This window comes from Saccostrea cucullata, unplaced genomic scaffold (genome assembly GCF_032062105.1).
Source record: "Saccostrea cucullata isolate Sc308-1 unplaced genomic scaffold, CSIRO_AGI_Scuc_v1 ctg12391, whole genome shotgun sequence".
Taxonomy (NCBI): Eukaryota; Metazoa; Mollusca; class Bivalvia; order Ostreida; family Ostreidae; genus Saccostrea; species Saccostrea cuccullata.
In genome coordinates this window covers 1-13970 of record NW_026922508.1, presented here as the reverse complement: position 1 = coordinate 13970, position 13970 = coordinate 1, and the positions used below count along the sequence as shown (strand labels likewise).

General features: G+C 31.6%; 1 protein-coding gene and 1 pseudogene across 1 annotated transcript; one reads left to right on the top strand and one right to left on the bottom strand.

The window, feature by feature from the left end:
• Positions 1-961: 961 nt before the first annotated feature.
• LOC134261888 (uncharacterized) lies at positions 962-1985 on the bottom strand (the record flags this gene model as incomplete). The annotated part of the gene is made up of 2 exons (XM_062744281.1): positions 962-1718; positions 1856-1985. Coding segments are annotated over 2 exons (879 nt in total), but the record flags the coding sequence as incomplete, so codon positions are not given.
• A 4375-nt stretch (positions 1986-6360) lies between these two features.
• On the top strand, positions 6361-8285 carry LOC134261887 (probable G-protein coupled receptor 139; annotated as a pseudogene).
• Positions 8286-13970: the final 5685 nt, after the last annotated feature.

Genomic DNA, 13970 nt, shown 5'->3' with positions numbered 1-13970 from the left:
TAAGTTCAAAGAATTTCACTATGTAACTCCTTGGGATCATAAGATGAATATATTCGTTCTTATTCGGGTATTTTTTATATGGTCAATTTTACTATCTTTAGAATATCTAAGTATGGTTCAAAACAAAAGTAAGTCTTTAGGCAGGTGAAGCAGAACCTTTACCATCTTTATGTAAATTCCTCTCTTTTTTCGTTTAATTTTATGGAAGTTAAGTAGTATCCTATTCAAGGTTTCATTTTAAATGGGGGAGCGACATAACTAAAGCATCACTTGGTATGATTAAGTACGAAATTTGTACATGATACCAGTAACGAGTATAAGCAGACATTGATAATTTGCTTCAGTGGTTGTTTTCAGAGAAATCGGGTCCTTTTGAGTGCTTCGCTCCTAGGTCACAAAGTAGGGAATATATCCTCGAGTTGTTATCCATATTCAACTGTGACACATGAGAAAGTGTAAAGGAGATTGATGCGTAATAATGTTGTCATAATGTGATAATGCAACACAATATTTACGATATGAACTAATTCTTTTATCCGATGAAATAACCAATACAATCAGAATTTATACCTATTCTTTTTATTTCCTTAATTATTTGTGATAAGTCATTAATGGTCAATTAAACGTGAAATAGCGTCCAGTAGTTGTCATAATACAATTTGGGATTAACGATAAGGACTAATTCCATTAAACAATAAAATTAACCGTTATTATCAGACTATAATATCCAAAGTTGAGATCGGATTTTTAAGGGTAACATATTTAATTAAAAAGTAAAACTTAATGGTTATTTCGAAAATTATCTCGTCTCCATCAGAATGAAACATTCTCGAGAAGGACCTAAACAAACTACAAACAAACAAACAAAATTATCTAACAATGGACTTGTTTAAAATCATTCTATTTGGTTTTAGGTTTTGTATTAAAATATCACTATGAGGTCCGTTAGGCCTGTACAAATTTGCTAAGTTATGGTTTTAAATTGTATAATTTGCAATAAAATATCTTTATGATATAAGAAACAGTTTGATACACATCGGGTAAAACAATCACTGCCACAATAACTCCAATAACTATCGCCCCTACACTGCCAATCGCGCAAGATAGCAATCGGAAGTCTGGTGCACTGGTCAGTTTCCTTAATCTAGAGGAGAGGATCTTAGAATTAACGGTTAAATCGCTCTTTCTTTGTTTTAGTTTCTCCTGAAGTGACAGTGTCGTATCCATACAAACACAAGTGCATTGTACGGACCCATTGGTTATTATTCTGTTTTCTGATGTTGCATGTTGTATTGTTGTTTTTTGTTGTAATGATTTTTCTGTCGTGTGACTTTGTTCAGTTGTTTTAATTACTGGCTGAACAGATATTCCTGTTGTTTGTTGTCTCGAACTTTCTAATGTTTGTTGTTGTTGAAATATTTCTGTTGTTTGTGGCCTAAATTTTCCGGTTGTTTGTTGTTGACCAAGAACATCTGTTGTTTGTGGATCAGTTGTTCCAGTTGTTTGCTGTTGTTTAAATATTTCTGTTGTTTGTGGATCAGTTGTTCCAGTTGTTTGCTGTTGTTTAAATATTTCTGTTGTTTGTGGATCAGTTGTTCCAGTTGTTTGCTGTTGTTTAAATATTTCTGTTGTTTGTGGCTCAGTTGTTCCAGTTGTTTGCTGTTGTTTAAATATTTCTGTTGTTTGTTGTGGCCATGAGGTCGGTCGAGAATTAGATTCTATAAACAGATATGCTTATCACATATTACTGAATTTTTATGGCTTTAAACCTAATTTGTATTAAACCTAACGAAAAGTTTGTAAATTTTCTGTGATCAATGTAAAATTAAGCAATGTAATAGTAAAATAATCATACCAAATAAGCAAACTTTCTGGGTAAAAGAACTAGATAGTTGAGACGGAACCCATACAGGAACACCCACGTCGGACAATACACAGCGGATAGTATCCAAATCGTAACCAAATCCACAAATTGTTATGTCATATATCAATGTTGTTATATATTACTCTCTATTTAGAGAAAGATGATTTATAAATTCCTTTATTGAATATTTGCTTTTTAAAAGGGGTGGTGGTTTAAAACTTTTTATACATAGGACTGAACATCTCATACTATGAAGAATCGAATGCTAGACTGAATAGCCAGATTGAAATGTGCAGTGAAGGTTTTTTCAACATTTTTTCATTATTGCTAATATTTTCTTGTATCTACAACCCAAGGGATATTTTGGACACATTTATCAAAACAAAGTATAATTATCATACGAAGAATAAAAAGGTTATAAAAATATTATTCCTTTCATTCTATTCCTTTTAAGATTTTGAAAAAGAGAGTTCCTTGTCTAGAAAGGAAAGGAATTTGATTCACTTCTAGATAGGGCATTTCCTTTTTTCAAGAGAAAAAAGTTGGGGATGAAAGTAGATTAAAAACTTTGTTTCTTTCTTAATGAACAGATCCATTATTATGCCTGTCTTTCTAAGCTACCGTTAAAATTTCCTCTTTTTTTGTTTTGTGCGTTCGTTATAGATGGAGGGAATCGTTTTTCTGTGTCCTCTCAGGAAACTGACAGTACCTGTTGAAAATGGGGGGTTAACAACATTTGAACTTAGATATCTGCTCTTGTCCGTGCAGATTCCAAAACAAAGCAACATATTGCAAGACTGATACGTTGTAATTGTGGTACTGAGTTGTGTGTAGGATTGTTAGTAATCCTACATTATAGGGTCATTTGTTATGGTCTATTTTGGCTGTATTTGTTTGTAATGTGTTCGCTCAGCTAGTGAGGGTCCAACTCTTAACAACTTGTAATCAACCTCTGTATGCTGGTCTCAAAAGAAAACAAGTTGTAAGCTATTACAGATTTATTACTGGCGAAACCGCAACTCATATATCAATAACAAAAGAATTTTACAGCATCCTAAAAAGAAAAAAAAATTAATAACACTTCATTCTTTTCCACATATTAGAATCTAGTTGCGTTTACTTTTAAACAGTATATAAATATGAATATTATTAACATAAAGATGATTGAGTTTACATGTACGTACCTTAAAAGAAAACAAGTTGTAAACTATTACAGATTTATTATGGAGAAACCGCAACTGAGGTTGCCGAGGCGGCGTATGGCGATTATATACTCCAGAACCGGTTTCCATGACAATTCTACAACTGTTAACTTTTTGTACCCATGTGACATGACCGCATGTGGTCAACACGTGATGAGTGTCTTTTAACACTAATTTATAGTTTTACTTTTGCCAAATTTAGAATTCCGTATTTCAGAATCAATTTAGGATGTGTTCAAAGTCATTAACTTTGACCTGAAATCAACATTGTTACATCTAGAAAACACTGACCACTTGCAGAAATTATTTGATCTATTGATAGTGCTTAACTTTATTGCTCAATCGCCTGGTCCAATATACAATTCTAAATAACATTTACGGAATAATATCTTTACACTTGTTAGTAATAAATGCTAAATAATTTCAAATACGACCTTGCACTGGATATATGAATAACACATTGAAAATCAATAGATATTGAATTTGTACACAACTTACATAAAAAATGGAAAAATAACACAAAAATTCATATTATATTGAACTTATATTGGTGAATATTGGCACAAGTTGGCTGTATAAATGCACGAGCTTGCGAGTGCATTTGTACAGCCAACGAGTGCCAGTATTGACCAATATAAGTTCAATAGCTCCTTTATTACATAGTTAAAACATTTCCTCATAATTTATAATAATTATTCCAGCTACAAAAAACTCAAATTAATGATTATTTTAGCATCGGAGTTCACATTAACGCCTGTCCTGTAAGTGTTCAATATTCCGATGACCCTACCGAGCGTTATGATTTTGCTAATCCACGTTTTAATGGGTCTAATACGTACTAAATTTTTAGCAAATAATTTATTTTTGAGTAAATAATAAACACATCTTACCTAGATGCCACTTCTTTTCTTTAATTTAACTCTGAGAATTTGTTTACAACGGGGCGTTCGATATTGAACGCTCGTATTCTGAATGTTTCATAATACAAACTAGTGTTCCAATAAAACGTCAAGATATTGAACGCAAAAATTCTCTAGATTTTTAGTAGTATTTTATTAGAGACTATTTATTAGCTATATAATAATGTACATTTCTAATCATACCTTGTCGGTGAAGATATCTTTAGCTAATATTGTCCATATTGGACAGAGTGGTTTAGGTGAAAGTGTTAACATTTTCACGTACATTCTTCACTGAAGCTTAATGATTTGCCTAAAAATAATGTTTTGTTTCATCTTCAAACTATCAAATCTAAAGTAAAATTACCTCTTTGAATGTTTTATGAATAGTGATTTAGGCACCTCTAGTTTTGATTTTGTTTAAATTCCTAAGATTCATACTAAACTCCTGCATGTCCTTCAAACAGGTTGAAGGAAACGTAAATTCCGCTATGACAATGATTTAACACTATATCAATACGTATATTTTGTAACATTTTTTCAGCCGTACTTATCCTCGAATTTATCAAATAGCAGGCTTGTTGTTTAAAGCACAAGTAACAATGGGCATATAAAATGGACCAGAAATGGCAATCTTACATATTATGAAACTCGATCATTCTGTTTTCAGCCGATGCGTTCAATAATACGAACACAGTTTTTAAACACCAGTTTTTTTATTATATATTTATTCTTAAAAATTATTTGTACTCTCATATATTTTATAATAGATCGGAAAGCTCCTGTCATATGAGAAGCCAAACAAGACACTGAGTATTAAAACAACAGCGCAGTTGGAATATATTTCGGTAGAGAAAGACTTGAAGATAATCATGCTAACCAAAGTCGAACACTATTCAACTGTCTGGGGACTCTTTTTATAGCAAAATTATTTAATAGATTTTCTATGAAGAAGCCATGACAAGAATAGTCTTAAATCTGTAAGGCTTTTTGGTATTTTCCGTTTAACATTGAAAAGTTATTGTGAAAAGAATCATGCATAGATTGATTAATTGTATATTGTTTAATGTCCCTCTGAAATTTCACTCATATGGAGATGCCACCACTTGCCGTTGGAGAGCTGCAAATTTTGTCCTATACTAATCTCAGGGCCATTCTCAGTGAGGGATCTTTGGTGCCAGCACCTCCTGCGACACGGGACCTCGGTTTATACGGTCTCATCCAAAGGACATGATCCACGTCCCACAGCTGGATTCCAATCCGCGACGGAGCAGTTACTTCTTACTTCGTGACTCTAGAGTAAACGCTCTAACCAATGCACAACGCGGGCGACATCATGCATAGGAAGAACTTTATTCGGTAATAACCTATATTTGCCCCCCACATCAGACTTTGATGGAGATATATCTAATTTAGTTCTTAAACAGGGGAGTATATGCTGACTTCAAAGCACTGAATATTTTCATGAGTAATGACGCCATATGTACGTAATGACGTCACAAACATGACGTAAATTTCAGCTTTTTATGAATTTTACAGAAAAATGTACATATTTCGTCGATATTTTGAGTAAAAGTCACCGAGCGCATGCGTGTTCAGGATCAATATTTTGATATAATATGTAGAATGATAATATCAATGAAATATGTCAATATTGTTCCTGAACAAACTTGCGCTCAATAAATTCTAAAGTGTTCTAAATTGTTGAAATTTTGTCCATTTTGTCCTCTTTTTGAAAAAAGGATAAAAAATCGGACTAGTTTGTGACGTTATAAAAACAAAAATTGTGAATACACTGCTTTGACACACTACAATATTTTCTGTTAATCTATATTTCTCATACAATTTATTGAATTCAGCACATTTCAGGAAGTTTTCAAAATTTGATTTTTGTGGGGCAAATATATGCAATATACCGCATATAGTTCTTTAAAAGGAAGTGAATAATGAAAGCCGCTTAACCCGAAACAGGCACATATTACACAATAAAAGTACGTCGTTACATAGCTATAAAAATAAATTATAAGATTGATTTAATAGTTTATTACAACAATCCTTACATGAAAAACGCAGATCAAAAACCTTATTGACAAACAGTAGTTCCTGACGGAAGTTAAGATCTGTTGTGAAGTCAATTTTGAAAAAAATAAGTTTATCGGATATATCTAATAATGAAGATAATTCAAACCCGAGTATTTTTTTCTCTATTAGTAGAAGCCTTAGTCATAATACATCTTTTCAAAATTAAGAAATTAATTGAATATAATCCATAGTAACTTTTATATTAATATGCATATTTAAAGAATAAGGAAAAATCAGATATTTTAAATGATTTTTTAAAGGAGCTAAAATATTGTCTGTGTACAGGTAGATATGTACTTTGTTGTGATAAAAAATGCTCGGGTTTGTTCTTCATGAGATAAACATGTAGGCGATAAATTTAATTTTTCGAAGGTGATTTCACGCGATATCAACAATGATCAACATAGGATTATTTTTTGTGCTACTAAAAAAAATTATTTTTTTAACTTTTGAATTTTGATATCTTTTAAAAGAAAAAGACTTTGGGGATATAATTTGACAAAAGTTGAAACAATTTATGGACACTTTTTCAAGAAGAAAAACGAATATATATTTTTATCGTTTATCATAAATTGAAAGCCATAGTGGATTGCAGTGGACATAGCCAATTCGCTTGAAATTTTGCCATTTATAGTCCCTACCACATTTTGATGTTCAGCATTGGACATTGTCAGGAACATAGCCAGGGGTGGAAAATGAGGGTCTATATTTGGATGTATGCGGCACACGTCTATTTAGATCATATATTAAATCTTTGAGTCTTTTATTTACTGTTGATTTCATCCTAAGATATAAACTTTCAAAAATATTTTTTTTAAATCTAATCAAAGTGTTGAAAAGTAGCATTTTTTATTTTTGTTAGTAAAAACTCATTTTTCGATACATAATCTTTTAGACAACAGTAAAGTACTGCTGCAAAACTCTTAAGGAAGTAATTTCTAGGAGGCTGAACATTTTATTTTCTTCAATAACATAGTCGAGTGGATGGAAAATTGTGATCTATAGAACTCTAGGGTTATTCAAGGTATTGACTCTGTTCTTCAGGTCCCATAAAATATCTTGCTTGTGGTTATGTACCATTATAAGATCATCATTACTTGGTGCAATATGATTTTTTATTTTCATGATTAGATTTTCCCTAGAAAACGTCTTGTATCATTTACCATCTGTTATTTGTTAAGTCATATAATAATGAAGAAATATAAATATAAAAACGGTACTTTTTTTCATTTAAAGGTAGCTCTAGAATAAGAATGTCTGAAATATTATACTAAAATCATCACCTCTACAGTCATGTCTTTAAATACGAGTTTCAGCAACAGATCTTCTAACAATCCACATTTCGGTGGAATTTCAGATTTCTCTTGATCTATGGATATATTTCTTCCGTCCTTTTAGTTGTTGGTGCATTTCTGGTAATACTGCCAGCATTTTCATCCTAACACGCCGATCCTTTAGGAAGTCTACCTGTATGTTCTATCTAACAATGTTGTCAGTGGCAGATCTGATGGTTCATATACAGCATTGCTCCGATTTTGGATTCGCTCTGCCTTCTCCGTCGATATACGCACTTTATCGTTATGGAGCTGTAAGATTCATGCTTTTCTGGTGTACTTTGCAATGGATTTCTCTTCCTGGGTTTTGATGACGGTCACCCTTGACAGATTTGTTCTCGTTTGTTTTCCCTTTAAAGCCCATCTTTTTTCCACAATGAAGAAGGCACCATACGTCCTGTTGATCGTGGTCTTGTTCTTAATTTTTGTCAACAGTCATTTCTTTGCCACGGTTACTATTAAGGATACATCATGCACGTACGAAAATGAAATAACCATGAAGGTCTGGCCTGCGGTGGATTTAATTGTGTGTAACCTAATCCCATTTTTAGTCATGCTCGTGTGTTCGATTATGATTTCTAGGAAGGTTCTTCAAACAAAAAAACGTGTTGCTGCCCAGAATTCACTATCCGTGCCTGAAGAAAGTGTAATTCCATCAAACGACGGAAGACAAATTCTGAAAACATCTTCAATTACTATCATGCTACTGACCATAATCTTTTCTTGCTAACTCTTCCTCTCGTTGTCTTTAAAATTTCCCTGCCCAACTGGATTCTGGTGGTCACCAATTCAGAACTACAAATGTTAGAACTTGTTCGCAACAATATTCAGCATGTTATCGTACACAAATCATGTGATTCATTTCTTTTGTTGCCTCAGCGGAAGACGATTTCGTCAGAAATGAGGCGTGTTACATGTTGTTATAGGAAATGAATGACGGAACTATAAAGAGCAGATTTAAACTTTTGGAAACAGTCGGGCAGGACAGTATCTGGTACTTACAAAGAAGTGTGTCATTTAAGAAAAAACATACGTTAATATTATTATCAATACGAAACTTTCCAATATGAGAAAATTATTTTTAGAAAATTTTGCGAACTACTTAACTCAGTTTCTTTTTTGATTTTAATAATGAATTTTTAAAAATTAATTTATTTATTATTTATTTATTATTATTTATTTTTTTTGATTACCCTAGAGACTAACGCTGTGCAACATATGCCATTCTTTCGATTTAAACAGTAAGCATCGCGTTCTAAATTTTATTACCAGAATGTTTTCGGTACTTTAAGAGGTAAAAAAACTATTTTTCGCAAACATATTCTTATCCATTTCTTTTGTATTTAGAATTCATCATCGCACCTACCAAATAAAAAAATTTTGCTAATTGTATTTAGAAATTGTTTTCATTATTCAAATGAAACTTGTATTTCATTGAGCACTTTTCAGTTGATCATTGAGTGTCTTTGTTATCAAATATATAAATAAATTATATATACAATAACTTTTTATATTGAATTTTTCTGAGTAAGATTTTGTAATCATATGTAATTAAACAATTATAATTACTCCAGTGAAATGGCATTACTTAGTATTTTGCTAGGTCGAAAATATTTTTTTAAAATAATAATAATAATGATAATGATAATATTAATATAATAATAATAATTAAATAATAATAATAATAATAATAATAATAATAATAATAATAACAATAACAATAATAATAATAAAATAAAATAAAAATAAAAAGATAAAACAATTCCTCCACTTTAAGTAGAGCTATTTGTAAGGACCAGGCAGGGGGTGATTCATGACCAATTCAGATTTTTACAAAATTTTAATATGTTGCTTCATGGACCAAGGGAAAATGATTGGACAACATAATTTTTTTGGCCAGCCTTTGTTGCCACGGAAACAATGCACCATGTAAATGCACGTGGCAACCAAGCAAAAAATGGAAAAATATGTGAGTTTACTATTACTGAACACTGTAGAGTAGCTTTTTTGATGATAGTACCATAAATAAATATTTTTTTCCTGAGAAGTACATACAAAATGATAAATGATTACCATAAGGATGAAGTTATAGGAATATCGATTAAAGGTACTCAATTTCAATTTAACATAGGTCATTTCATAAAATTCACTTTTTACAATATTTCTTCAAATCCAACATATTTTAGAAGCATATTATGAAAAAGGCCGAGCATATTGAAGAAATCTAATAACATGGGATAGAAAGAGCACATACTTAATTTTAAAAACAAAATGAAATAAAACCCATGGGTTTTTGAAAAATGTTCTGTTACCATGGCAACGAAATGTCACAGAAAAATTCATTTTTCACAATAATAACCATTTTTAAGAGCATAGTAAGAAAAAATCCCACAGGTTAAAAGAAATTTGATAATGTGGAATAGAAAGAGCACTTTAATTTTATTAAAATTAAATAAAACCCAGGCAACAAAATGTCACAAAATTTCATTTTTCACAATAATAACCATTTTTAAGAGCATATTTAGAAAAAATCCCACATGTTAAAGAAAACTGAAAGCATGGGATAGTAAAGACGACATTCTTAATTCTAATAAAACAAAACAAAACCCATGGTTTTTTCAAAAAATTTCTGTAACCATGGCAACAGAATATCACAAAAATTCATTTTTCAAGAAAATACCAAAATACATCATTTTCAGAGTATGTTGTGGAAAGAACACCACAAGCACATAAAAATTGATAATATAAGATAGAAAATGTTCTCCTAAACCTTGCAAATATTAGATAAAACCAGTGGATTTCTCATAAATTTTTGTAACCATGGTAACAAATTATTCTTGAAATGCTTTTAATAATATATATTGTCTTTACAAAATCTCCATAAAATACAAAATAATTATTGACTAACATACATGTATTTTCACAGTTTATTGTAAATGCATGAAAATATATTTTTTTCTAAATATGCTTTTTTGATTTGTATCTGGTTACCATGACAACATCTCCAAAAATATTATATTTGCCTATAAAATTTAGCCAATGTGATTAGCTTGTATGAGAAAACCTGTATGAGAGGCCATTAGCTAAAATACTGAAAGACACAACATTTTTATATGAGTTTTTTCTTATACATTTGATGTTTCGTGGTAACTGTGATTAACCATTCGTGAGACATGGATTAAATTTTCAAATGTATTTTTAATACTCTTTGAAAATTATTTCTTGTAAAGTGTGAACAAGGCATCAGTTGCGAAACTAGCGAATATTTAACGTTTGCCAATTAAAGTTGGTTTACAGTAAAGAAACCTTGAAAAATGTCAATTTCAGCATTACAAGCGTATCAATGTTAAAAATCCATGTTCTTTACTCTAGATACAAACTAAAATTCAAAATTTTATGTTGAAGGGGTATAATATTCAATATCCTTGGGTGATCTGGTCTGGATTCAATAAAAACCCCTTTTACGTTTGGAGGAGCTTAAAAATCAATATCCTTTTGTTTCTGGTCTGGGATTTCTTTCAAAAAGTTTTAAACTGACAGTGTCTTTATTAGATTTTTTTAGCAATTGTTTAGAAATGTGCCATTGAGATTATCTGTATCAACTGTACAGGTACATCTATGTATCCTGGCTGCTAAATAGGTGCTCCAGCTAAATTCCTCTGATATAATGCATGTGGTTGATTCATCAATCTGGAAAAAAACATAATTCAAAATTTGAACTTTGTAAGCATTCCATAAAGCAATTTTTTCTTGTTGCTGTTGAAGGAAGGGAGTAGCCAATGTTCGTTTTCTCTATGATCATGATCATGAATACAAGAAGGCCATATTCCATAACACTCACCAGAGTAACTGGTCCTGCTGTTTTTTATACCTATCTTAGCCACTTGTAATACCTATTGTAGTCTAGGCCTATTCTTAGGGAGAGGGGACACTATTTAAACAGTTTAGAATCTACACTTAACCTCTGGGTGCTTTAGCATAAGTTTCATCTTTTCTGACCCAGTGGCTCCCTATTTTTCTCTTTTCTTGAACCCCTTGTAAGGGGTCTAGTCCTGCCAAGTTTGGTAAAAAGTGGCCCTGTGGTTCATGAGAACAAGAGGCCCATGGGGCACATCGCTCACCTGAGCACTGTGGTTATGAAAAAGTACAAAATGGTTTATTATTGAAAAATTTTTAATCCCAAATTATCCCATGACCAATCATGGCTTTGCCATTCTTAGAAAAAGATTTTTTAAAGAATTTTCCTATATATTTCTATGTAAAACTTTAGTCAGCCATTCTGGCCTCGCCCTATCCCCGGGGTCATGATTTGAACAAATTTGAATCTACACTACCTAGGATGCTTCCATACCAATATGATGAATTATGGCTTTGTCATTCTTAGTAGAAGATTTTTAAAGAGTTTTCCTATATATTTCTATTTAAAACTTTGGTCGGCCATTTTGGCCCCACCCTACCCCCGGGGGTCATGATTTGAACAAATTTGAATCTACACTACCTAAGGATGTTTCCCCATAAGTTTCATCTTTCCTGGCACAGTGGCTCTTGAGAAGAAGATTTTTAAAACATACCACCAAATTTTCATTAATTCCCATTATTTCCCTTGAATGAGGGCGTGGCCGTTCATTCGAAGAAACTTGAATCCCCTTCACCTAAGGATGCTTTGTGGCAAGTTTGGTTGAAATTGGCCCAGCGGTTCTTCAGAAGAAGTCGAAAATGTGAAAAAGTTTAGTACACAGATACTACAGCTAGAGAGACGAACGCCAGACAAAATGTGTTCACAAAAGCTCACTTGAGCCTTCGGCTCAGGTGAGCTAAAAACTGCAAGTATTCAACACAAAATACCAAATTATCCAATGATACATAAATAATAGGAAAAGTACATGTAACACTAACCTTAGTTGAATTGATAATCTTTTTCTTGATAACGGTGGTCCTTAATTTTTAAGTTTACATTACCTCAGCTGCAGACCTGCGTCCTTTTCATTAATTTCAAGGGTGTAATTTCAGTACATTTTTTGGTGGAATTTTTTAGGTAAAAAGCGTAATCAATCATGTTCTCCTATTTTTTCTCTTTTACTGTAATACTGAGTACTTCGAAAATACTGAAATTGTACATTACTAAACAAAGCTGGTATAAACTTTTCTTAATTTTTCGAACGATTTGTTGGCAAAAAAGAGTTGTAAATTCCAGTATCCTATATCAAACTCAATTCAATCGTACACCCCTTAATGGAGCATTTGATCAATTTGTATCAAATCACTTAATTACATGTATAAGCTTTCGTTGAAATTACAGCATTTTGTTTTTATACGCCCGTCTTAAGACGGGACGTATTATGTTATAGGCTTCGTGTCCGTCTGTCCGTCCGTCTGTCCGTCTGTTAGCTTTTCGTGTCCGGCTCATGACTTTAAGGACGATTAGGCCTAGAGTTACCAAACTTTGTCAGCTGATACATCTTGGGTAGTAGGTGGTTCGCGCACAACAGGTCACTCTGACCTTTAATAAGCATGCTATAGCCAAATATGGAAAAATCCTGTCCGGCTCATAACTAGAAAACTATGAGACCTAGAGCTTTCAAACTTGGCAAAAATATACAGCTGAAGTAGAAGGTGTGTCAGGCCCTATTTAAAGGTCACTGTGACCTTTAATTTAAGTAATTTTTTTTTTAAAAATAAGTCTTTTAAATTTTAAATTTCATAATCCTAAAAAATGTAAAAATTTAGTTGTATCCTTATTTAAAAATGTTAAATTAAGTAAAAACTTATTTTTTCATTATATACTTTACAGCAATCTGTAACAAATGTTTATGCTTTGAGAGGAATTCAGTTTGTCCCATGGGATCATTATAAGCATGGTCAAGAAGAATTTTGATAGCAGAAACTTGCATGTAAATTAAGGAAATTAATGAGTTTATTGTCAGGAGCTAAGAGCATCTCTAGATCTGATGAGCTGTTATCTTAATTTATTTTTGGGAGTTGGGCAAAAAAAAATGGCCTCATAGTTGCTTGTGGTAATTAAGAGTTCTTGATGGCTAGTCCAGATAAAGATCTTCCAATTTGTGTAATGTAATTAAAACAAATTTATTTTTTAGTGTATGATTAAAACTAAATTAGTATTGTATAAATAATTAAAACTAATTATACATGTGTTCATTGAAAAAAAATATATATTTTAATTTTTATATATTTGCAACAAATAGCAGTCATGTCTCACTTAGAATTTTATAGTCTGAAGAAAAAAAAATTTATGTTTGATTTTTTTATTAAACTGTAGCATTTCTATTATTTCATAAAATATGCCATAAACAAATTTTGTTTAAGTAAGCTGCAGATGGATATTTGTTATGATCTAACACAACCTGTTTAGAGTTATATGATGTATTTGTTTTAAAAAATCCCCACATGCAAGTTTTTAGAGATGTATGATAAGAAATGGAAATTAGATAATTGAAATTTGTGTCAATCTGTTAATCAAGGCTACCTGATTTTCTTGCATCCTAACCAATTTATGATTATTGAACAATACTTGACGGGCGTATCATGCTGTGGCGGGGCACTTTATTATTTTTTTAACACTCATATTTCT